Source organism: Camarhynchus parvulus, chromosome 7, assembly GCF_901933205.1.
Source record: "Camarhynchus parvulus chromosome 7, STF_HiC, whole genome shotgun sequence".
Taxonomy (NCBI): domain Eukaryota; kingdom Metazoa; phylum Chordata; class Aves; order Passeriformes; family Thraupidae; genus Camarhynchus; species Camarhynchus parvulus.
Window position 1 is genome coordinate 19,897,559 of NC_044577.1, and position 26,391 is coordinate 19,923,949.

General features: G+C 36.2%; 1 protein-coding gene across 1 annotated transcript; it reads left to right on the forward strand.

Annotated features, from left to right (window-relative positions):
• The first annotated feature begins 5,268 nt into the window (after window positions 1-5,268).
• Window positions 5,269-26,118, forward strand: SLC38A11 (solute carrier family 38 member 11). The gene is made up of 12 exons (XM_030952410.1): window positions 5,269-5,485; window positions 5,892-6,009; window positions 6,423-6,497; window positions 7,092-7,226; window positions 8,860-8,925; window positions 10,540-10,646; window positions 10,808-10,887; window positions 18,868-18,938; window positions 19,760-19,921; window positions 21,639-21,751; window positions 22,427-22,558; window positions 24,521-26,118. Exons 1-12 carry the CDS (start codon window positions 5,459-5,461, stop codon window positions 24,764-24,766), a joined length of 1,332 nt encoding a protein of 443 aa, XP_030808270.1. The 5' UTR covers window positions 5,269-5,458; the 3' UTR covers window positions 24,767-26,118.
• Window positions 26,119-26,391: the final 273 nt, after the last annotated feature.

Consider the following 26,391-nt stretch of genomic DNA (forward strand, 5'->3'; position numbering starts at 1 on the left):
TTGGTGTTTATTAAGCTCATCAGCTAAGCCCACAGCTGTCATATTAGGAGGTTGCACTCCCCTGTAGTCCTGATTGTCCTTGCAGGGGGCACAATATAGCTGGACAGTTTCCGTTCACTGCTCACATGCATCACTAAACATTTCTAAAAAACATATTTTTTTTAAATGGTCCATAACCTCTTTCTGGCAGACTGTTATGTATCTCACAACTAAATTAATTTGCTGTTGAAAACATTAGCCCTTTTTTAATATGTTTGCCTCAAAGACAAAGACACTATTAAAAAGTAAAAGGTTACCGACCTTTTTACAAAGGACTAAAGAATCTGACATTAAAGTGTCATGTGATTATAACAATCATTCCTTACAAAGAATGCTCCTTTTTTCTGTTTTATTACTCCATTTAGAGATAAAAGGAAATTTAGTCTTCTTTATATGTCAATTTGCATCACATGACTTATTTTTCTAGGCCTACTTTGTCTCTAATTTTATATCTTTGATCTTATATGGTTTCAGATGATAGAGACATTCTTGGAGTACACAAAGAGCTTATAGTATTGACTCTTCTTTGGTTTTTGTTAATGCCTTAATATATTTAAGGCTTGTGAAAGATGACAATGGTTTCATTGGCATTTTGAAATCTAGTTCTCAAGCAGTAACACTGGCAAAGCAGAAGTTGCAACAGTGTAGGCTTCTCCACAAAGCTCTGCTAACACCGTTCAACATCATCTCACCCTATTACTTATTACAGTGCGTACACCTTGCCCAGTGGGGATGGCAGGCATGTTTGTATGTAGTTTCCTGGATCATTCTTGGAGTTCTTTCAGGCAGCCATATTCATGTCACAAGTGCCACTTTCCAATACTAGTACCATTGACATGAAGCAAAAACTTAGCACTACCTTCCCAAGCCACAAATTAATTTATGATTTCAAAATGAACACATCTGATCATCCCAAATAATTACTGCTTATATTTTCCAGTCACTCTATTGATAATTCAATTTAAAGCATATTCTTTCTCTAGTCCTCCTTTTGGAAAGTGTTTGCCATGGAAAATTTCCCAAGATATTCTCCACTAAACAAAAACCACCCCTGTTTACTTTGTCTATTCTGGTTTTATTGTGATTACTCTTCCCACCCAGCCTCACATTTCTGTGGATCTTCAGGATTCTCTTGCAGAATTTCTGCTCATAAGTACTAAAGGTACTAATAAAGATTCCTTTTTGGTGTTGCTCTAACTAATTTTGGCCTCCTTAGTATGTTTCCGCATTTCACGAAGATTTATGTTTCTTTCTGTTTCCTTTTTTAGGCACAAATTCCTCTGTGCCTATCTTTTTTGAATGTGTCATCTCTTTCTTTTGCTTTTTTAATAATTGTGTCTTGTGGTTTAATTGTGCTAGCATCCTTCAGAGCTTGATCTTGCCCCACAACCAGAGGGGTAAACAATTGTACAAACTGTCCTACAGCAAACTCACAAAGAACTTCATGTAAACAGTGGATTATGGACTTGCAGTGCACCCTGCAATTTTATTCACAATGTACTGCAAGTCTTAAGGCTAAGACTAAAACCAGTACTAAGCATTCTAGACAATAACCACATTCCAAAGCACAACAAGAAGCACAGAGCAATCCAAGAAATCAAAAACCTCTCTCATAGTATAGGAAAAGCATCTCTGCTTTTCCCTATCTTTTGGGAACTGTCTATTCCTTTCCCTAATTCACTGTTACTATACTGAATTAAAACTATAGGTTTATAAACACTACTTGGAATCATGCCAGTGTGACCAACAGAAGTAAAATTTTAAATAAATGGGTGCCACAATCAGGCACCAGCCCCCTTATGTACTAAGAGCTGCATAGTGGGAGCTTGACTTAATTTGTCAAAAAAACCCTGAAGGATGTATCTGATTAATTATAAGGTTATACAGGAGAAAGTATTTGCATGAAACAGACATCATTTTCTAAGGTAACTAATACATACTCCAAACAACAATTAAAACAAAATCACATTATTCAAGGCACTATTATAGAGCATGTGGGTGTTAGATACAGAGGCCTTGTGAGGAAATTGCTACAGTACTAAACATAGAGAGTCTGGTAGAAGAATATCTTGAAAACCTACTATATGGTTTATTACACTCTGCTTTAAAATAGCTTAATTCTCAGGGTTCACACAGAATTCTTTGTACAGTCCAAGAAAGAAAATAACATTGCTACAAATCACAGGAATTGCATCTTAGGCCTCTCAAAGTTTCTTTGCTGAGTCATGTCATCTGACTAGTCACACAAGAATACATGTCAGCTTGTAGCTTGTCATGGAGATGATTAGAGACTTTTTCGAAGGAGCTGAAGCTAATGTGCTTAAGCTATTGAACAAAAATGTCATATATGCTCTTTATGTGCACTTTGTTCTCCATATTAAATCATATGCATCATAGATCTTTAAGGACAAAATTACTGATGCACACAGCACATGTGCTCCTTTAACCACCACAGTTTACCCTAGCAAAGTATTATCAAATATAGGAGTTCTTAAGACTATAGAAAGTAGCATGCTCTATTTTCTCTGCTATTTAGTTGTCATCTCTCAGGCATTTTTTCCCCATCATGGTTTAATCTTGTTGAAAATTTTGGGTCCACATTCTGATGATGCCCTCCAGTAACTGGAGCAAGTTCCTGACGTTAGGTAGACTTTTTTACTCTTGTAGGCCCTACATTTTTTGTTCGGCAGTACTTCACAAAATTAATTACTGCCTCCAATTTTTTATCAATGCCTACTACTTCCTATGGGTTTTGGTTTAAGATGTATGTTTCTTTGTGTGGTTTGCTCCACATTTCCAAAGCATGTTTCTGCTGGACACTGCTTGGTCTCAGCTTGGTATCTAGCGACTAAACTTTCAGCACTGTCATTGTGCATCTTTTAATTAGTTTGGCCTCTTCCCATACTTTGACTAGAACCTCAGTATGTTCTTTATCTGATTGATCACTCTTTACAGCAGATTACCCTCCCTAATGAGAATAGTGAGGCCTTCCCAACAACACCGATATTGAAAAGCAACCACAAATTAGCAGCTGTGACATCGGACCTGATTTTTGTTACACATCCCACCGAGAAAGCTTTACTGGCGCTCTCGGGGTAAAGAGGGATAGGGCGAACTCGAAGTCGTACAAGTTGAAGGCAGAGAAGCGCTTACTTTCTGGAATGTTTCCAGTGAAGGGACCGCCCGGAGGAGGGGCCGCGGTCTCACAGCCCCCTCCTGCCCGTACGAGCGCTCGGTGCTCTTCCCGCACCTGACCGCGGTCCAACAGGTCCCAGCAGCCGCGGGTCGGGTCGGGTCGGGCCGGGCGCGGCCGGAGAGGTGCACACCCGCCTTTCCCATACGGGGGGGGCGCCGCGGGACCGCTCCGGCCCGCCTGAGGGGAGCCCGTGCCGGGCGCGCGGGCCGGGCCGCACCGGCGCCCCCGGCCCAGCGGCGCCGCGAGGGACGCGGCGCGCCCGCCCCGGGCCCGCCGGCCATGGAGCCGCCGCCGGCCGCGGAGCCGCCGCCGGCCGCCGCTCGCCAGGTACCGGGCGGACACTGGGGCCAGGCCAGGTGTGGGACTGTGCGCGGTTCAGCCAGCCCGCCGGACTTCGCTCTGCGGCTCGTGGGGCGGGGATGGGTGTGAGGAGGGCGGCCGGTTGCGACGGCTCAGGACGACCGGCCACTGGAACGTCCCCGCTCCGCGGTCGAGCGGGCGGCAGGGATGGCCTTTTCATCTCTGTTCAGTTGCCCCTGAATTCGTAGGAGGCAAAAATATTGAGTCCTAGGTACCAGGCCGGGGGAGAAATGCGGTCTCAGGGACCTCACCTTGTGAGGCAGGGTAAGGGCGGCTGCTCGGCACGACTGAAATTCGGTGTCGCGTGAGCGCCCCATCATCATCTCCTGCCCTGGCCCATTATCTCCAGCCCTGCCGCTGCTGTCGCTGCCCTGGCGGGTGGCCTTGGCTGGCCCGCCGCTCGCAGGGGCCCCAGGAGAGGACCCTGCAAGAGGCGGATGCCTCGTGTTCATGTCTCCCGCGTTGTGTAGCTCTCTGGCCGGGCTCCCAGCTGGCATCCCTCCCTGTCTCCGGGCCAGGGACACCCTCGGGAGCGCTGCTCTTCACACAGGAGCCGTTTCACCTGTGTCACAACTTTTTGTTGCCTTTTCTTTTTGCCGATTGAAATTTGTCCCTTCCAGCTGGGGAAAGGGACCGGGGCTTAGCAACGCACATTGTGTTAATTTCTTGTAACACCTGAAGAGAGGGAACTGGACTGTTCTATTCAGTGCAATTTCACCTGTACTGTGCTGTTAGCAGAGAGCATTAGAATTTCAGGAGAGAATGACAGTGATGCTTCTGTTGCTGAAATCAGTAGTGAAATAAAAATGTAGCACAAGTCTAGATAAGAAACAGCTGAGGGAGAATGTTACTTACGAAGCTATGTGATATGAGGAAGATAGGAAATAGTGGTTAGTTTCTCTGTGATGACACAAAAGACTTGGGGACACCCAAGTGAAAATACTGAATGGTAGATTCAGAACAAATTAAATTACCTGTCTCTCTCTAGGATGCGTAATTAAAACATGGCACTCACTAATGCATGATATTATAGATGCTAAAACCTATGCAGTTTCTAAAAAGGGGAAAATCAAGCAGCTGTCCATTTAGAAATGTGATACACCAAGAACACAACCACTTTGAGAAGTCCAGAATACACAAACTGAGGAAAGCTGGGAGAGGAAAGTTTGCTAACTAGCTATTTTCTATGGTCTTATGCTTTTCCCTAGGCACCTTTCATGGTCATCACTCAGAAATGGAATACCACGCTACACTGGGCTTTGATCTGAAACAGTATTATGTTAGTGCTGCTTAAGGATTAAAGGTTCTACTTAAATGTGTAGCCGTACTAGAGGCAGGAAATCTTATGCTTGTCAGTTTATGTGGCTATCTACAGATGACTTAGATTTTTTTAGTAATTTATTTTTTTTCCCAGGAATATTAGAAGCAAGCATTTGAGTTTGTACTACCTGCTATATATGTTAAATAGGCTTCTGCATCCATGAAATAGTGATGTTACCTTCATAATTAGTACACAGAACACAGGCAAACACTTTATTCATTAAATGCATGTTCCTCCCTTGAATTTCACAACTTCAGGTAAAATGTGATCTTTCTGATGAATAATTCTGAAATGTTCTGTGGCAGCACAGTGGTGATCTAATGAGAGGATTACTGCATATTTATTAAAAAGCTCTTTTATGAAGATACAAGCGTTAATTTTTGAGGCTACTGGCTACATATTGTGCTCTGAACTTTGCTTCTTTCCCACAGAAACTTTCTGGGACCAGCTGATTTTATAGTGTCATTAACTATTCATAATTAACTAAACCATTGAATGGCACAGAAATATTTAAAATACTGGATAAAACCTTGGATTACAGTATGTTAAGATGTTGGCATGCTTTACTAGTAAGTCTTGAAATTAATTACATTTCCCCAGTTTAGGAACTTTTTTTACTGACCAATTGTATTAGCCAAAATATTTTTGAAAATACTCGATTCACATGTCTGCCTTTGAAACATGACTAAGAATGTCTTGATTTAGCAGCCTACCTCTTAGTTTATATATATTTCTCTCCTTCCACTTCCTATTTTTCAGAGAATTACAAAAGATTATGGGTCAGACTTATACAGGAATTAGCTGCTTAATACTCCTTTGATTTCTCAGTGAAAAAAATGGGATTTACTTATCAAAATACCTCTACAAATCTGAGTCTACGACAATTTTTAAAAAATCTTTAATAGACTATGTGAAAAATAATTGTTCTCACCTATTTTTCTCATGTATAACGTTTTCCTTGTCTTCCTGGAATAGGTAGAAACAGATGACCAAATAGCCCTCCTTAGTAAACCCAGGAATAAAGGAGGAAACAGTGATCTGGCATCAGCTGGATTTAACATTATTAATTCAATCATAGGATCAGGCATTATAGGTAAATCTACTTTTCTTTACTGCCCTGTATTCAGCCTTGTTTATTCATGCATGACTCTCCAGCTTGGACAATAACACTGATTCCTTACTTTCTGCTGCTGTTTTAAAAGATTTTTCTCTGTATTTATTTGCTTACTTTGCAAAAAGGTTGAGGTGTCAATTGAGACCACACCTTAGTGATAAATACCCCAGAGTTTCTTGGCCATAATGGTCAGACAGATTGGGCAGGTGCTGACTGAACTTCATACTTAAGAAACACTTTGTCCACTGAAAATTATATTTTGGAGGTGATTAAGCATGCTGGTCCAATTTGGGAGATTACATTTTTTAAAATCTGAGTTTTTCTTTATTTTGATTCTCACAAATAAATATTTGGAAAGAGTCTTCTAGAATCTCTCCTTTTCTGCTTTGCAGGATTGCCATATTCGATGAAGGAAGCTGGTTTTCCTCTAGGAATACTGCTTTTGTTTGTGGTTGCCTTAATCACAGGTACTCCAAAGGCAGTTTCTGTTGTAAAGATAAAATTAGTCATGCAATATTTTAGCTTATCTTGACCTTAATGATACCTTAAACAAGTTTATCTGTGACAGTAAAAATGACTAATTTTTTCCTTACCTCACTAATCTCTTCCGCAGATTAGTAAAAGTAGAGAATTACACTGTACAGCTGCTTTTTGACTGCATTTATTTCCATGAAGCCTTAGTTTCCTAGTCAAGGTTACATTTGAAAGAGTCTTCTTATTTTTGCCCTCATAATCACCTGTTTGAGTCCACTGTTAAGACCGGACTAATTAAGAGACTGAATCCTGAGAGGGTTTTATGACTTTTAAAAATAGACCACAAAATGAAAACCTTCGATTGTACTATGATTTTAAGTATTTTTCTTCCAATATGAGCCTATAGCTCCTGGATTTAGTGGATTGAGAGATTTTGTGAGATTTCTCATTCCTGCTCTTCCTAGTGCCACTGCTTTTCTTCTTAAAGCCTTTTTTTTTTTTTTGGCTAGAGGAGTGAAAGAAGGTGAAAAGTAATCAACCACAAGTTGGTTCATATCGTCTTTAACAGTAATTTTATGTTTTAACAGATTATTCCATTATATTACTGATCAAAGGAGGAAATCTGTCCAGTACCAAAACCTATCAAGAGCTGGTCAAAAAAACCTATGGTCTTGTAGGTTATCTAATCCTGTCAATTCTCCAGTTTTTATATCCATTTATTGGTAAGATCACATAAAATATAAATGTTTAAGTTTTATAAGTAACAAGCTTTTTCACATTACTGCATCATTTCACTGATTGAATATTAAGAACTATATAAAGAATGTACTGTATGTGCTTCTTTGCTATTTAAAAAAAAATAAATTTATTCTGTGGGTTCTGAAGAATGAGGAGTAATTCACTGAATTGAAGGATCAGAATAAATAGAATTGAACTGAAATGTAATAGCAGAGAAATTCATGATTGCACATATGAAAATTAATGACCAAAGTAGCTAGAAAAATAGCAAAGGAGATTCTGTTCTAGATTGAGTAGCAGAGCACAAAGTTGATGTGTCTGAAAGAAAAGGAAAATATGAATTTAGGAGTATACTGAATTAGTATATTTTCAGAGATGCGATGTTACTGTAATTGGAGAAGCCACTGTTTAGGTCTTGCTCCTCAAAAGCATTAGTTCAGCTTCATACCCAACGAAGTACTGGGAAATTAGGGACTCGAGACCCTTTGGAAGAAGAAATAGTAAATGAAGCAAATGGTATAATCTGGGCAGGAATTTATTAGACCAGAAGTTTGAAATAAAGTTCTGTTCTGAATCTGTCTCCTGCTATAGCAACATAATTAAATCAAATCTTAAATAGTCTTGATATTTTCACATGTGGGGCTGCAAGATGAGATGACTTGAGATATCAAGAATCTGGACTTGGTGATCATGAAGTCACAGATCAAAATTCCTGTTTGGGTCTGGCTACAGATACCTGAGGGTTTTAAGGGTGGCACATTGCTGTTAGTGCTGGCAACAGTGTTATACATTTAATTGTACTCCTTTGTAAACCAAGTACTCCCTTAATAATACAGAAAAAGAATTGTAAAGATCTTAGTCCTCACCATAGAGCTATGGTTATGCTCTTGTATCTGTTTGCATTAATTTATATAAGTAGAGTTTATGACTTACAATTTCACAACGCTGAATATTTATGTATAGTTAAGGTCAGTACCTAAATATGTGCTGTCTAAATGCTAAAGATTTTGATAAATATAATTTTTGTATGCATACACATGCACAAATTTACGAGCTCTTAGTGTAGAGTTAGATAAGAATGAAATAGGAGTGTTAAGGTCACAGGACTTATTAATGAGAGGGAGAAATCGAAGTCTGTATCTCATCTCTTAATTGATTTTCTCCTTCTTCTGGTTTAAAGAGTTTGCTAGCTTTTTACATGAGCTAGAAAGTCTGTTGTGTTTAATTGAAGAACTGATTATTAGACTAACACAGGTAATTTACTAAATAGAAATGAGCATTTGAAAGTAAACTGACAAAGAATTGCTATCTGAAACAAACAGTTTTAGAAAGCCTTTTTTATCCTCTTCTGAAGTAGTTTATATGGCCACTCAGCACAATGGTCTTGCTTATCAGGCTGCATTAATGCTTAGGTGGTACCTGTTTAAAAAAAGCAAAAAAGGAAGTGTTAAAGAATTATTTTTTTAAACCTGAAACTTTCAAGTTGTTGCTGCTAGCCAGAATTTATCTTAGAGGGATAGTAGCATGTAATCCTGAAGTCTACAAAATGTGTGTATTCAGTGTTAATCAAATATTTTGCATATGACTTGTACTAACAAAAAACTTATTTTCTTTAAGCTATGATCAGTTACAACATAATAACAGGAGACACTTTAACTAAAGTTTTTCAGAGAATTCCTGGAGGTAAGATGCATTTAAAAATTTTAAGAGTGGGGGATTATGGATTGGATAGAATAATTGGTAGCATAAGTATTTTGCAATTACCTGTAATATAGCTTCTAAAGTACTCTTAAATTTAGTTCAAATTAAGGACTTGAAGCATATGTCTATGAGTGGGGTTTTTTGAGTTTGTTTTTTTTTCTTTAATAAGCCTTTCCCAAATAAAAACTATGAATCCTAGTCCTTGGCTATCAGTGGATTCAGTGTCAGTGAAGAGACCAGATGCTTCAGTGAAATACTAAGCAAATAGAAGTGAGTCTTCCACAGTTGGGTATTTACAAGATTATTTGGTTTTGTATTTTTTTTAGATACTACTACTACTACTACTAATAATAATAATAATTTAAATAATTAAACTGTACTTCATCTAGTGAATAATTCTGGATAAGTTGCAAATAATATAATGAATGTAATGCTTTTTAAATCATGCCCCCTTGTTTCCCTTCCTGTCCTCTTAAGTTTTCACAGCAGCATCAGTGGAGCAATTTATGTATGTGTTTGATATCTACTTTAGCACAAAAGCAGCTAAATTAAAACATTCTTCACTAGGAGATTGAGCTGAGAGAAAACATGCCTGTAATGAAGTGGAAATGTGAATTTGTATGAACTGTTTCATTTTCACAGGAGAGCTGTAATTTTCAGCATGTGAAACCTGAAAGGTTGATGTAGTTTTGTCACACTGTGTTGTTCTGTGAATAGCTGATCAAATTAATAGTGACAGTGAATATCTAATACTTTATATATAATATGACTTCTGTAGAAGGGGGAATCCCCAGCGTGGCAAATCTGATTACCTATGCGGTAGAATACCTGCCTGGAAAGAGGTGGGAAAGCTTTATAATCTCCCAAAGAGGGAACAGAGCACTGAGTCTTCCATGTCAATTGCCAGTCACTTTCCAGCCATAATTTTTCATCAAGTATTCATTCAAGCCAATGATTTATGGTCGCCTCACTGAAACTTGGAGATGTTTTATTTTAGGTTGTCATTGGCTTGAAAAAACCCACCAGTTCTGCAAAAAAGTCCCACTGATTGCATGGAATATTATAAGAGCATTGTTGCCCTCACATGGTAATCTACTTTGCAAGTGGAAGCCAGCTGATAGTAGGAAAGGAGGTGCCCAAAAGAAACCTCAAATTTAACTTATTTTAGGCCATTTCTTAGAGAACAATGCTATCCTAAACAGCACAGTAATTGATGTCAACCCAGAGTATCAAAAAATTCTCAAGACTAAATGGCAGAAAGAAGGAGAATTTTTTACTTTCAGTCTCCCAGCATTGACCCAGACATAATGAAAGACATTAATCTATATGTAGGAATCCAGACTTCGCAATTTTGGTTTAATATATACCATATGTTATGCATTTGGTTTGAATTTGCAGAATTCTTGTGTTTATGCCCATGCTGTGCATGGCTTTCTCAGTGTTAGTTAATGCCTAGTTTTCAGTATTACTTAGCCTGAGTAAAGGGAATAAAAGCTTGATCACCAACAGTTTGTTACTTCTAACCTTTCAAATGTAGCTAATGTTTTCCTCAAGTTAGTCTCTTAAAGAAATAAATTATTTTCTTTTTTGCTTTAGTTGGGGTGGATAACGTGCTTACCGACCGTCACTTCATAATTCTTCTTACCACCATCATCTTTACCTTACCTATATCTTTATATCGAGACATAGCAAAATTGGGAAAGGTAAATCTTAACAGCAGTTGATTTTTGGTTTATTGTTCTGTATGCTATTGAAAATAAGTGCCAGTCATAACTTTGTGTAAATAATTAACAAATGCATTATGCTGCTCAAAGGACCACCTTTCAGCAGCTTGCTGACTGAAGTCATGTTTTTACCTTTACAGGTATCTCTTCTTTCTCTGGTTCTAACCACTGTCATCCTGGTTGTTGTGATGGTGAGAGCAGTAACCTTCAGTCCACAAGTGTGAGTATTCTTACACTTGTCACAAAGTGAACTTGGTTCATATAGAATCTGTTATTTCCCTGTTGCATTTACCTGCATAGTTGTGGAACATGCCTGCTTTTGAAAAATCTCTTATCAACAGTAGTACAATGAACAGCTAAATATACTTCATCCTTTTAAATCTTTTCTTCTATTGGGTATAAGCAAAATTAAAGAAAGTATCAAAACCCCTAGAGCTAAAGGGGAATTATGGATACCTAATAGCAGGTGAGTCCTGGATTGGCATGTGAGATTGTTGGTCGTTTGAGATTTTTTTTTTATTTTTTCGTTATTATCAGACTGCCTGATTTTACAATCATTAAAATAGCTACTATCTTAGGAATAAGATAGATATACCTATCTGATAAGATAAATATATCTATCTGATAAGATAAATATAATAATTTCATAATAAAAATGAAACACAAATACTGTGAATTTTTTTAAATCAACACAATAATAAAATCTTTATTTTGTCATTTGAGAAAACTGTATGATACCAAAAACTCTTACTCATGCATACTCTGAAAATAATATTTAACACTAGACATTGGAGTGTTCAAGACAATTTAGTTCACGTAAGTATGTGTTGTGACAATATTTTTATTATTATATTGCAAGAAAGTGCTACTAATCTATTATTTTTTCTTAAAGGCTTAGAAGGGCTGTCTTTCTTCTCATCCTTTAAATTTATAGATTTATTAATAGAGATGAAAAATTCTACTTCTGAACGTGCTTTTTTATTTATTGGAACAGATTTATATGCTATTTCTTATGTTTCCCTCATTAGATTCTTCTACCAGGATTGTTTTAGCAGTGTTAGGCCCAATTGTTCAGTTGTATTACTGCTGTGATACATGGGTTAATGCAGGGTATTCAGGTTTAATGGTAGGAAAATGCCTAGAATAGCAGTTTCTTAAGTTGTACCAGATGATGTTGTCTATCATCCACAAAATCTCTCTCTCAGAACAGTGTGGAACTTCCCTCCCCACCATATTTCTGGAGCAGCATGTTTTTCACACTGTGTGTCAAAGGGGTTTTTAAAAGGTTAATCTCAAAACTCCCTGTTAAAAAAGGAAGAAGCTATATATAATAGTTACTGATAACCTTGTTACTATGGTAACATTTTTTCTCCACAGTTGTGATGCACCGAAAATTATGGAATGCATGGTTTTATTTTTTCTTACAATACATGCTGTTTGGTTTTGAGTGATTCTTGAAGTTTTACTTCTTAATTCTTTAGAGACTTCCATTTCTGCCTTTACACTTTTTGATTTCAAAAATGCATCTACCAAGTTGATAAACAGTTGGCAATTTTTTTTCCTGACCAACATTCTGTTAATGTCTATTTTTACTATCTTTGCTATTTTTATTCTACAGTTAGACATAGTTTTAACAATTAAAGGATATGTCTATCTTCTGTTTTTTTGTATTGTGGTATGGATGTTATTTTGCAATGGAAAGAAAGAATACAGCTATATTTTAATATGGGTCTCATCATATTACAAGTGAAACAAGTGAATTAACACTTTTACTTTGAATCCTTATTAAAATACAATAGAAGTCAGAGTTCAAAGAGATTTTTTAAAATCATTATTGCAAAAGCACAGTCCTTGTATCTGTCACATAGGAAAAGAATTTGTACCATCCTGGATAAAGGCTCAATGGGGACGAGAATATTTAATCCCTAAAATTGTGATATGGCAGAACTGATTATGTGCCTGCCATTGATGACAGGTGATTGCCAAGAACAAGCTAGACAATTCCATGGTTTCCCATTCCAGTCCTTAACTGGCCTTTTCTTATGAATTCTTCCTGTGTATGACTCCTTTTCATATTGGTTGCTTCTTGGCCTAACCACAGTGGATATGAACAGCAAACTATTTATGCTTTTTCAAGTGCTTGAAAAACACCTCTAAAAAAGCTGTAATTTGACCTCCTTTGGGGATCCTTTCTATAGGCTAAATAGGCACAGTTCCTTTAGGGTTTCTCTTTTTGTCGTTTCCTGTGCTTCTAATCATACTCAATGGCTGCCTCAAGTCTTCTGCAAATTAAAGTAGAATCATGGTGCCCCACCTGCCAGGGATATTCCCTCTGAGGAGCAGAGAAGATGATGTATCTTAAATGCGGAGTGTTGTAAGGTCCCGTTCAAGTGTGTCCCTTGGGGATTGCCATGCCTCTGTTTATGTAACCTAGTTTGATGTTAGCCTCTTTGGAAGATGGCGTGATATCATGAATGTGCCTTGAGTTTGCAGTCTAGTGGAACTACCAAGCATGAGATACTCTGCAGAACTGTTTGCCAGTGATTTTTCCTTTTCTCATGAAGTTTGGGAATTTTTTGTTTGTTTGTTCTCTCTGCCTCGTTCTTGTGAAGTCTTTTTATCCTCTGCATAACTGTAGAATTTGTCATTACAGAATTGAATACTCCTTTATCAGATGATTTCTCCATTTACCAGCTTCTTTATGATTTTTCTTTTTTCATCCTGTTCTCTAGCATGATTGTGTTAATTGCACATTTTATGCTTTCCATTGAGGACACTTGCTTTTTGTTCCGTCATTTAAGTTGTTGCTGAATACATTCAAAAGTACTGGACTCAGATCAGGTTCCACTGGAATCCCATTTGGATATCTTCCTGCTTTGATAATTACTTTTGAGCAGTAATCAGTTTTCATTTACTTTTAGATTTTTCAAGGTGAATACTTCTTCCCTTTGAGACGTACAAGATCATTATGTGGAAATGATAAAACATTTTTTTCTTAGCTGCAATCCATGCTCTAGTTGAAAATTAAATCTTATTTCGATAACAAAGCAATTAAGGATATTTTCTGCAATAACCTGAAACTTTCTGCAATGTTTTAGACCATCAGAGAAACAAAGAGATTATTACTATTTTAAACATGAATTACAAGGTTTTGAATGTTGCTTCTTTTTTTGTTTGTTTTTGTCTTTATTTGTTTTGCGTGGGGGGCTGGTTGTCCAAGGACATTTTAGGAATGTTACTGTCACATTCTGATGAAGAAAAAATGTATTTAAGATGTGGGATTACTTGGTTTAATTTATTTCCTCTTATGACAAATATAAAACTGAGGTACTTACTTTCTTTCAGTTTTGCTTTTGATAACCACCATCCATATGATTATTGTTAACTGAATGACACAATGAATGTGCAGATAGAATACAGTGTTCTGGATTATTAAGAGTTCATTCTCAGTATTTTAGGATGTTGGATAAAATTACATTCTGACCTGATCTCTATAGCCATCTGCTTACCCATGGCTGGGTATTTATGTGCTGTGATCAGAAAAAATAGGTAGGAGTTAACTCGAACTGTCAAGTGCAGCATGTTAATACTGCATGAAATAACTTCATGCTTCTAGCCTGAAACTAACATTCCTTGCTGTAAAAAATAAATATTTTTGTAGTTTATAAAGAGGGATCATTTTAATTTGGTGTTCTGTAGCAAGAATATTATGATGTCAGTGTCTCCTTAATACATAAATGTCTATGAAAAACTTCAAGAGCATCTGCTACACATAAAGAGGATGTGAGAATTACACAACTGGCAGCTGATTCTAGGGGTAAAACACCAAGGGCTCAGGAAAAAAACTTGAAAGTAAAACACTGATTCTTTCCTTTAGATAAAAAAATCCACTAGTAAGCAAAGGTAATCTTTAATGTGTGATAAAATTAAAAAAACCCAGCTAAGCTACTTTTATATTTACAGAACTGTTAAGTAATTCATTAAGGAAGAAAGAAGAGTAGACATAGCTGTATCTAAGTTTGGCTGACATAATAGCTTTGCCTTGTCTGTGTTCTTTCACAAGATGACTTTGATTAATATGAAATCCAAGGCTAATGTGAGCTGTACTCATTTTCTTTCCATTATATTCATTAAAGTTATATTCAGCATCTATGAACTTTTCAGTATCTTTAAACTTCTAAAATTCAAAAATACCTAGGAAGGTATTTTACCTTAGAATAGAATTAAATTGAAATGTTACAATTAATTTCCTAAATGTTTAAAGCATTGAATTAAACCTGAATGAATCTGTGAGATTCTGGGTTATATTGTTAACTGTTGGTTTGTACCTAAACTTGGCAGTTTGACACTGATCTTCAATCCAAAACAATGGAAGTCTTTTGCTCATTGCAACATGTAGCTCCCCTGTTATATGACTGTTCCTATTTAGAAATCACCTTTCTTTTTTCAAATCAGTGTTGCATAGCCACAAGCTGGCTGAGATCAGGGTATTTCTTTCTCTTGCCTTCATCAAAGATGTTTTGCTTCTCATGCACTCTTATATTGCAGCATTTCTATATAAGTGACAGAAAATGTTTTTGTGTAGCATTGCTCTTAAAACGGGAACAATTATGCTGCAAGTGTTTTACAAGAAGTAAAAGACAGGCCATCTTAGACTGCCAAACAAATTTGCCCAACTCTTACTCATGATCTGGATGCTTACCCCCTGTTAGGATGTCTTATCCTTTGCCTGGTTAATTTGTTCTTCTCAATTTTCCTGTTCTTATGTAGATAAACATGAATATTTTCAAAACTATTTAGAACTCATTAATAAGTTTATTATGGTATATTTTCACTTACATATATTGAAGACTCAGTACAGTCTTATTTTCTCACCTTCTAGGTCTTCTTCATTGCTAGGCCTCATTATGTTCAGTCTGTCTTGCTTTTGTCCTAGTTTCAGCTAAGACTTTTTCCCTGCATGGGAACTCCCTTAGGCTGTCTTTTTTCTCAATCTTTTACTATTTTTATTCCAAGAACTACATGTAAATTACATCTCAGGTTTTACTTTGTGTTTCAGCTTCTGCTATATATGATAGACAGTACAGCTGTCAGCAAGTGCATTTAGTTCAAAAATGTATTTCTTCTCTTGCCTTTCATTGTTTCATCAAACTAATACTACTTCAGTGTGAAAAAAACTTCTGTTCATGCAGGCATAGCCTATGCTTTTATACACTGAGTGAGAAGCAGAGAGCTAGCTGATTTTTTCGCTCATGGATTTTCACAGCTAATACTATTCTTGTATAAGCAGCAGTTAAAATCTTCCTCTAATAACTCCTAACAAGAATGTAGGTCAGAACAAATGTCCCCTCAAAAAAAAAAATCGTCTTGAACAGTAGCAGCAGGGTTGAAAAACCACAACAAGTTATCCTGTATTCTTGTGATATTCTTTCAGTGTGTGCATGCATCTACCTACAGAGATGCATATATGAAATCAATTTGTGTATGTTTACTTTGACAGATGATGTTTCCATTAGCTGCCCTTTGGCTTGTGAGTGATTTTCTGATTGTTCACTATATGGCTCTTCTATAACTAACACCTACTGTTTTCTGGCACAGTTTTCTCCTTCTGAGAAGTTTTTCTATGGAGTCGTATTTTATAGAGACACTTTCATGTCACCTGCATCCTTTCTCAGGAGCTTTTTATATGTCTGTTTGTTCTGCAGACTGAACTTGGGAGTAATTTCCTATTGATGTGATCACAGTTCTAGAACTGTTGGCTCTCAGTTCCAAACACTCAGAAATGAAATTTCTGGCTGTGTGTTTTCTCTGCATGATGTCCCTGTATTCCCACAATATGAAAATGTTTTTCAAAGCACATGCAGCAGTATATAAGTTACTGAAGAAAACAGGACATCTGTACCAGAATACATTGTAGGACATTACAAGCTGCTGGTAGTGTTCAAATTGGGGATCTGAAATTCTTCCTCTGTTCTGCGACTAGAATGGAAGGAATTTATCTTCTTAGGCTCTTAAATAAGCAGGATTTTGTTCTTTTGGGTTTTTCCCCCTAATAATAATCCTAATCTGATTTGTCATTCATTGGTAAAGCAAAACAGTATCTTAGTCTTTTGCATATTGCTAGTGCATAAGATAGTGCTGTGCAAGGGGAAAACCAACTCCTGTGATTTTTTTTTTTTACTTAATTGGCCACTTTATTAAAAATGTTTCAATTGAAATTCATATGCTTTCTGAATTCCCTTTTTAAATCTGTATTTGTAGGAGCTCATAATATAGCTATAACATTGCATAGGATGTACTGTTTTTACAGAAATTAAATGTTTCAGGCAAAAGCATTCTTTATTTCTTTGCATTTAAAATATTTTTGTTTATAAGGTATTAGATAATCTAACTTTATTATTAATAGGAAAGAGCCAAAGAAAACTTCTGCTGTCAAATGAAAATATAAAACAAATTTTCATTTTGTATGTTTGTTATCAAAGCTGACCTCTAGTGGTTACAGAATGGAACAAATGGAGTGTTAGCTTCCTTTATATTTTTATTTTGAAATATTATTGCAATTTTTCCAATCAGATGTGAACATTTTCCTTAAAAACATTACATTCAAAATTATTAATATTAATTTTCCAGACACATCTCTAGGTGTAGTGATTTGAAATCAGTTGCGCTGTAATATTAAGGGAGCTTTTGTAAGGAACAACAGCAGCTAGAGAGGGTCAGAACTCCTATTTCTCAAGACAAATACCAGATAGCTCTATTTCATCCATAATATTTTACATCTACTTGCTGAGTCTGAGAGTATTTTAGGAGGGCCCTATTCAGCTGCCAAAAGCTCAAAGCAGTATGTTACAGCAGTTCAAGACAATATACTGTACTTGAGGACAAAAAAAGGGAGCTTGATTTTATGTTCAGGTTCTGTTAATTTCAAAGTTAAGCTTCACAACCACATCTTAAGAGCTGAAAAGCTCTTCTAAGTCTGAACTGAATGTGCATTAGGTACTTTAAATCTGGGTTTTATTAATATGAAAAAGGAAGGATTGGCTATTTGAACTCAAGAAGTAGTAAGATAATGAGTTCTGAAAGAGGAAACTGCAACTTTTTTTTTACTTTTTTTTTTTACTATTACTTTTATTTTAATCTGTTTATTTTTAGGGGCTGGAGGTGTAATTTAAACATTTGAAAGCAATGAAACCTGGCATAGCATGTGCCACTGCAGCTGTCAAAACCAGCGAGAGGGAGAGATCACCAAAGAGAGGGAGAGATAAAGCTGCCATTGTTACCTTCACAGAACTGGCCTGAGTGCCATACTGCTTCCTAGGGCAGTAGGAAAAGAGCATCTTAAGGCCTCAGGTGGCAGCAGCTTTCCCTCTAAATAAAAACAGAGCAATCAAGGTTAGCAGTAGCCAACTTTTTAAGAGCAAGCTTCTCTGGATTGTTTTTCATTGTCTGTGCTTTAATATTACAAATTCAATATTTAACTAGCTTGTGAATTTCATTTGAACTTTTTAGCAAATTGTATGTCTGGAAAAGGATGTTTTGTGTCCTTCCCTGTTTTTTCATTTTGGCTCTTTATTCCAAGATGAAGTTCATGCAGTAAATGGTTTTTAACAAAGTTTGCTGATGGTCCTCCTCTAAGCATTGCAATTACCACAGGTCAAATCTGTGAGCATATCTTCGAGGAGGAGGTGTGGGGATTATTACATTCTAGCCTGACTGTAAAAGTCTCCATGTACTCTCTCACAATTTCTTTTATGTTTTGGGAAGTAATGGAATCTCTTTACTATGAGGAACAGTTGGAAGAGGTGTAAAGAAAGGCAAACTCCTTCACTTGATTTGTAGCCTAGTAAAATGGTATCTCTAGACTGCATTGATTGTATGTTTAAATTCAAAGGTAGAAATTGCCTCTAAATAGTCACAGGACATTTTCAGTTGAGATAACCTTAGTCAGAATCAGTAACAGCTTTTACCTTCTATCTTGCTGTTTCTTGGTATATGCTAACTTGAAGAGTTTATTTACAAAACTGAAACAGGCTGACGTTTTTGACTGTAAACACTGGTTACAGAAATACTTGAATTTCTGAACAAGGGAGATGAGAAAGGTATCTCCCTGCTTTCAGCTCGTTAATAAACACTGGGGCTATGTCAGAATGCAATAACTGATACTTGAAAAGAAGGTAACCTATTTAAATGTCTGTTTTAGACCCAAATCAGAAAATGCATGGATATTTGCAAAACCAAATGCAGTACAAGCCATTGGGGTGATGTCATTTGGTAAGTGGTTTTTGCTGTTTGGTTTTTTTTTCAATAATTAATTGTAAGAAACTAATATTTTGAAACTAGAACTATTTAATATTTTGAAACTAGATTTTTTTTAAGATTCATGTTAAACTGGTGTTGAAAAAAAAAAGAAATTGTGTGAATGATCCATATGAATGTCATTGCTATTATGTATAACATTAACCTCCTCCAGTGTCCATTTAGCCCTGGAGGTTTGCCACTGTAGCAGAGACAGTGTGCATGTGAGTGCAGCTCACCTGTGCAGGTCATCCTAAAGCCCCTGCATCAGTGGGTTTGTCTGACTGATAAACTGAGGGGGCTGGGATCATTCTGCATTCCCTTGGGTAGCCTCTAGCACAAAAGTCCTCATTCTGAAATCTGTTCCTGCCTGCAGGATCTGCTATATTATTTCTTCTTAGCATTGTGGTAATCTGAGGCCTCCCAATGATTGCTGCTGCCTGAAATTGATGCCAAATGAAGTCTGAAAGTAGCAAATGGCTTTGTAGATTAAAAAAAACCAACTTCTCAAATCTGCTGCTGGGTTCTTAAGTAAGAGGAGGAAATAGTTGTGGAATGGAGATGTGGAGGGTGGGAAATGGCATAGCATTTAGGGATAATGTAATCAAAATCATCTGAGGGTGAATATAAACCTTCATCAAATCAACTAAGCAAGCAAAGGTTCAAGCCATTTATCTTTGCCACTCATTGCAAGATTAATGTTTGTATTTAATAATGAGTGGATTCAAACTGTGCTGTGTCTCTATGCATTTATGCATGAATTCATACATTTGCTTTAACTGTCATGTGTGTTTCAGCATTCATCTGCCATCATAACAGCTTTTTAATATATGGGTCTCTGGAAGAACCCACATTAAAGAATTGGTCTCAAGTCACACATATGTCTGTGGCCCTTGCTCTTATCATCAGTGTAGCATTTGCTGCCAGTGGATATATGACTTTTACAGGATACACAGAAGGTAAACTGCTTGATCCCTCAATTTTGGTGCTTGCTATAATCCTTACGTTTCTGCCTTCCTGTCTGATTTTTTTCCATAAACATCTTGGTGACTATAAAAATGCAAATATCATAGTATATTTGGGCAGAAATAGGATATTCCTCATAGTTACCCAACAACCAAAATGTGATCCAAAAATGTCAGCTACATGCTAATAGCTGTCAGATTCTTAAGCATAAGCCTCACCAGTGGAAGTCCCATTTGAATACTTCCATCACTGAAACACTTCAAGGACTACACAGCTATGATTTATCCACATGGTCCAACAGCAGAGAGCAGTAAGAACAAAAATTTCCTACAGGGTATCTGGTATATATCTGTATATATTTTCTTACATTTTTTCTTGTCTGTACTAATACAGCATCCTAGAGTTAGAGATATTTCCTATCTTTGCAACAGCTGTTCTGCTGTTACTAATCCTACTGTCCCCTCTGTGGGTATATGAATACACATAAATATATATAACCAATGTTGCATCATGCTATTTAACATCATTTTGTTGAAGTGAAAAAGGTATGTTCATAAGAACAAGATATAAATTGGTTTCAGTTCATTACTTTCTTCAGAGAAAATACACATTTCATAAGCAAGCATATTTTCTGTTACTTAATAGTGACATTCCGGACTGTAGGAGGAGGCTTCCAGGCTTTTTCCTTTTCTGATGAGCAGCAGCATTTAGTTGAGAACAAAGAAATTGTGGGATGGGGACTTCTGGTTTATCTGTCCTTTTTTTCCTCCCTCCAGTGCTTACTCCAGCAGAGTAAGTCACTGTCCTAGATGTACTGTAGGTAGATGGAATGCAGGCTGGCTGAGAACTTCCAGGTACAGAAAGCTCTGCCTGCAGCTCCTCCTCCGCTTATGACTCTTGTGTTAGCAGGTTCCATCTCACCTTCTGTCTTCCCTGCCAAAATCTTTTGGCTGTTTAAAGTACACCTCATTGCTTCTTCAGTGCCGTTGTGATTCCTAAAGTGGCAAATCATGAGACACTGTTGTAACCACATAGAAGAGAACTGATAGATCATCTGGTCACTGTCTTGCACTGTCTCTTGTGCTTCAGGGATCATTATTATAGATTCGTTGTGGTAAAAACCAAGCAAGATTATTTGAATTTTATAGTGATGCTTTTGTTTTTAGATAAAGATGATTTGCTAGGTAATAATCCATATGTACATAATGGGCCTTTGAGGTCAGAATACTTAAAATTGTTTTCTACAGCTTATTAGCTGTGATTGGATACTGTCAGGGAAATGCAGTTCTCCACAGGTAACTCTCGCTTTTTTTTATGTATTTGTTGTTCTAGGAGTTTTTAGGGAAAATTTTATTTTCTACACATAAGCTTTGTTTCTGAATCTGTCACATACTTATTTAATCAAACATTGGCATCTCATACAAAATCTGTGTTATGGGGAAGATAACAGATGACAAACTCTGATATGTGTATTTTAAAATATTTTTTGAAGATAAATGCTACTTGAGGTAAAAACACTGCTTAACCAGCAGGATAAGCTGAAAGGTGTTCCTGGACATAACCTGTGACTGTAACTAGTTTTTAGTTACATGTCAGAAGAGGGAATCAAAAAATCTCAATTACTCCAGTAACTCCAGTAACCTGCACTTCAAGTTGCAAATAGGTAAATTATGTGAGGTTCAAGCTAATTGGTGTTTTGCTATGCCTCAGGAGATATATTTGAAAACTACTGTAGAGATGACAACCTTGCTACCTTTGGAAGGTTTTGTTATGGAGTTACTGTAATTCTGACCTTCCCCCTTGAATGTTTTGTGACCAGAGAGGTAAGAATTTATTACATTTTCCCTTTAACACTGTTGTTATATATTATTAATATTGTCACATTCTTAATACATATTGTAGCTGAAGTCTATGGTTGATCTGTGATAAATAGCAGCATATTTTATCCTGCTACTTGCAGTGAGTATGGCAGACTGGTTGTACTGTTTAGACACTGGCCATATAATGTTGTTTTATATTTATTATAATATTAGTCAACATTATATTAATCATTACTTAATAATATCAGGACTGCTTAAAATTTCAAGTTTGACATAAATGACACTGTTGTTATTGTTTTGAGAATAGCCAAAAATACATACTTTTCAATCTTAATAGTTTTTCTTTTTAGAAGTATATCCATCTAGGAAATTAATCCATTTAATGGATAATTGTAAGTAGATTTATTCTGTAATGGGCAAATGGGAAAAGAGTAAATTTTTAAATCCTACCGGTATAAGTAACTAAGTCAATTTGGCAAGTGTTCTGAAATTTTAGTAATGATTGTTATGAGTAATTTTTGGAAGCAGATGAAGGTGTTTTCTTGAAGCAAGGTAAGTAAAATTCAGCCAGTGCATTCTCACCCATTCCTTTAGTTTCTTAAGGTTAGAAGGTTTGGATTAAGTTGTTTGATAACATAGGGAGAAAAATCAAGGTTTAAAATTGTGGTTCTGTTTCAGGTGATTGCCAATGTGTTTTTCCATGGGAACCTCTCAACAGTTTTCCATGTTGTTGTGACAGTAGTTATCATTGCTGTGGCGACTGGTGTATCATTAGTGTATGATTGCCTTGGAATAGTTTTAGAGCTGAATGTAAGTGAACCTGTCTACTCTTCTATTTAATACATCACTTATTAATAAATAAGAACTTTTTTAAATCCACAGCTCTACTGAAAATCTTATGTAATTTGACATAGTCAGTAGTAGTGTTAGAAGAAGGAATTACTGCTTCAAAAACAGATAACTAAGGGTGAAAGAAGTTCAAGAAGTAAAATTCGTATGGTTGAGGGAGGGTTTTAGAACAGTTTTGTAGATAAGGCAAGAGGCTATGACCTACAAAATGTGTTAAGCCGCAGCAGAAATCACTGAAATACTCATCCAAACTGTACAGTGGTACTGAATTTAGCATTTCTTTCTCTAGCCCCTGCTTCTGATTAAGTTGGCAAATTACTTAGCGCTGGGGCAGATTCTAGCGACTGCCTTCTGCCACAGGGGCAAAAACCAGAGGGAGGTAGAAAGAAAGAACCAGTAGTAGCTGGTTCCACAGCTACTACAGTAGTGACCACAGAGATGATCACTAGAAATATACAATCAAAAGCAAGCAAAAAAGCAAGCATTCCATCAATGCAGTGTTTTGGTTTTTTTTTTCTTAAGCAGTTAGTCAGTAGTCAAGCTGATAGCTTTATTCAGTCACAAATAGAAGTTGATACCCAGGCATTTGCATGGGTAGCTCCTATCTTGTGGGGGTTTTTTGCTTTTCCTTTTTAAGACAGAATTTGACAATACAGCTGTAGGTATTTATTGGATATAATAATTGTGCTCAGAAAGATTGTTCAGTCTTGATATCTAGCAGTAGGGAAAACTGAATAGACAGAGTATTTACATGTGAAAGAAAGGTGATCTATCTTTTCAGCTGGCTTTTTGTCCAGCAGAAGAGCTGTCTTTTGGCTCTTCACCACGGATGGCATTTGATACTATTTCTCTGACCCTGGTTACTCTTTCCCTGCTTTCTGGTTTTAGAACAAAACAAAAGTTATTGTGTTTGCCTGGTGGTAATTCCCCAGGGAAACTATTGGATCATATGGGAGTTAAAGGGCCACAGAATTTTCTTTGTTATTCTTTTACAGGAATGCTGGTTTGTGTTACTTCACAGACCTAAAGCTTAATTTTCATGGAGGAGATACTTTGTGCTTGTACCTATTTCTGATGTCTGTACTGATGACTGTTAACAGGTTCTACCATACAAATATTGGAACTTGTGTACAAATGATGATGTAAAGTTATTACTTTGGCTGGATTACCATCTGGCCATAATTAAATTGAAACGTAGTGTTTGTTAAGTATGTGACTAAATAAACATTCAAAATTTCTACATAAAATTGCTCCCTTTTGGCATGTAACTCATATGCCAATCTGCAGTGGCTTTACTATAAAAAGAATTTTTGAAAGTGCTTTTTGTTTGTCCCTTTCTAAGAGAGCATTTAAAGAGGAGCTGAATTTTTAGTGAGAAGAAGGGTTCTACTCTGTCAAAAGGAGCTTTGCTTTCATAGGGAAGTTAACCTAAATCAGGTTATAAATGTCAAAACTGCTCAGAATTCTTTGAGCTGCTACATGATGCTTCCACTTTTCAAAAAATTGTATTCCGTTTAAGGGCAGTGTTATATCTAAACTACTCCATGGAATTACCTTAAGTATTTTAATTCAGTTCAAGTATTGAAGAATTATGTTTAGACTTTATCTCTTAAGCTGAGAAACTTTGGGAAATAAGATTAAATGCTTCTTGCAATGTTAAAATATTATTCTGTATCAGCAAAGCAAAAGCATTTAAATAAATCTTAATTATTAGAAATAGTTTAACAGATATTTTTGCATATTTTTGGGACTTTTTTTGGAAAAAAAGGTTTTCCATATAGCAACACGGGAAAAGGGCTTTATCCTCTGTTTTTACTGTTCTATCAGTCTAATCACAACTGTTAAAAAATTTAGGTTTTTGTTCTTCACATCTAAATAAACATGCTTATGAGGTTTTTTTCTATTGCTCTTTCCCACACACAGGGAGTTTTGAGTGCTACCCCGCTTGTTTTTATCATCCCATCAGCGTGTTATCTAAGGCTGTCCAAGGAGCGGTGGAACCATTCAGATAACCTCATATCCTGCCTGATTCTTGTTCTCGGTGTGCTAGTGATGGCAGTTGGGTTTGTCATGACTGTCTTGCATCCCCAGGAATGTAGCCATGGAAAAGAAATGTTCTACTGCTCCCCTAGTAATGTTTCTTTACACAACAGCACACTTCCACCGTAGGTATTTACTTACATACTTGATTTTATGCTGCCATCCTTTTTCAGGTGAGACTTCAGTTTTAACTGTTGAAACACAAAATCTCAGAGGTGCCTTTCAGTAGACATTACTTGAATAACTTGCAAGCCTACCAAAAAGGTTGCATTTTTTAACCTTAGTCTGCAATGCTGTTTAAAAGCGATAAATTAAATGTTTTGGAATATAAACCTTTCCCATGTTTCATTGATTTAACTTAGCTTTTATTAATTTTATAATCTTTTAAGTGTATTTGTTAGCACACTATAGTATGGAGGTTTTTTGAAGTCCTGAGAAAAAGTATTTTTGTATCTCTGTGTACTACAATTCTGCTCTTAAATTGAAAGACCTTTATTAATTCTGTCTTTGATTTTGCAGTGACTGTCCTTTAGAGCTGAAAGCTTCCCTTTTACTGGATCTTGAGTTAAAGGAAATTTTTTATTCTGACTAAACTGTAATGGATACAATTTAATTGTAACTGTTACAATATGTGGTCTTGTGATTAAAAGATATTGCACAAATAAATCCACAGGAGTGGATTTCAAAAGATTGAACTAGGCAGTCTTTGTGAAAATTTCAAGATTGACGAAGAAGGAAATTACATTGCAGCTCACTTCTTACATTTATAATATTATTCATTATTTCTGAAACTGAATTGAAACTAATATTCTAAACCTGATTATCATTCTAGTCCTTTGTTGCTTTTCAGTATATGACTAATGATTTTGTCATGATTTGTCAAATTTTGGTGATTTGTTACATTTTCCAAAATTAATCTAACATCAAGGATTCATGTATATATACGTATGTGTATAAATATACATATATACATAAGTATATATAAAAATAGACTCACATGCCTATAGAATAGGACTGATTTGAGGTTGAGTAATATGAGTATCCTCAGTCATATCAATGCTGTCATTTTGAAAACGTTTTGTTACCAAATCAAAATGTGTACTTGAGTTCATTTTTGCATTATTGTGATCCTTGTGGTTCCTCATGCCAGCTAGATGTGTAATGCTACTTCATTTTTATGCTGCTTAATGGGGATGGGTTTTGTCTTCATCTTGCATGACAAAGATATGTCATTCAAGACTTCCAGCTAAACAAATGTGTAGGCAAGAGTCACTAATGCTTGTGATAATACTTGTGAGAATAACACACTTTTTAAAAATAGTGCTTCCAAAATAAATGCTTTAAATATACCGGGGTTTTTTGTTGTTTCTTTGGGATTTTTTTTAAAGTTGTAAAGCAATTAGAGAGAAGCGTGAGTATTACTGTGCTTTCATTTCTCTACAAAGTGTCAACTTTGCGGGTGATAATTTATTTGTTCTCCAGGTACCTGATACTGTTCACCAAGAATATTTCTCACCAGTTTAGATTCAGTAATGGCTGATTTTTTCTTAGCTGTGGGTGAATTGTTACTGAATAGATTCACTTTTTTCTATGCCAAATGAGGTCAAACCCAAATAATATTTCCTTGTGACACCTAAGGAGATCTTTTTGATCAATCATAATTCTTTCACAAGCCTTGTTGTTCCTTTTTTTTCTGATTTTTTTTTCTTTTAAAATAGGTTACCTTGTTTCAGGTATTAATTATAAGCTATCTT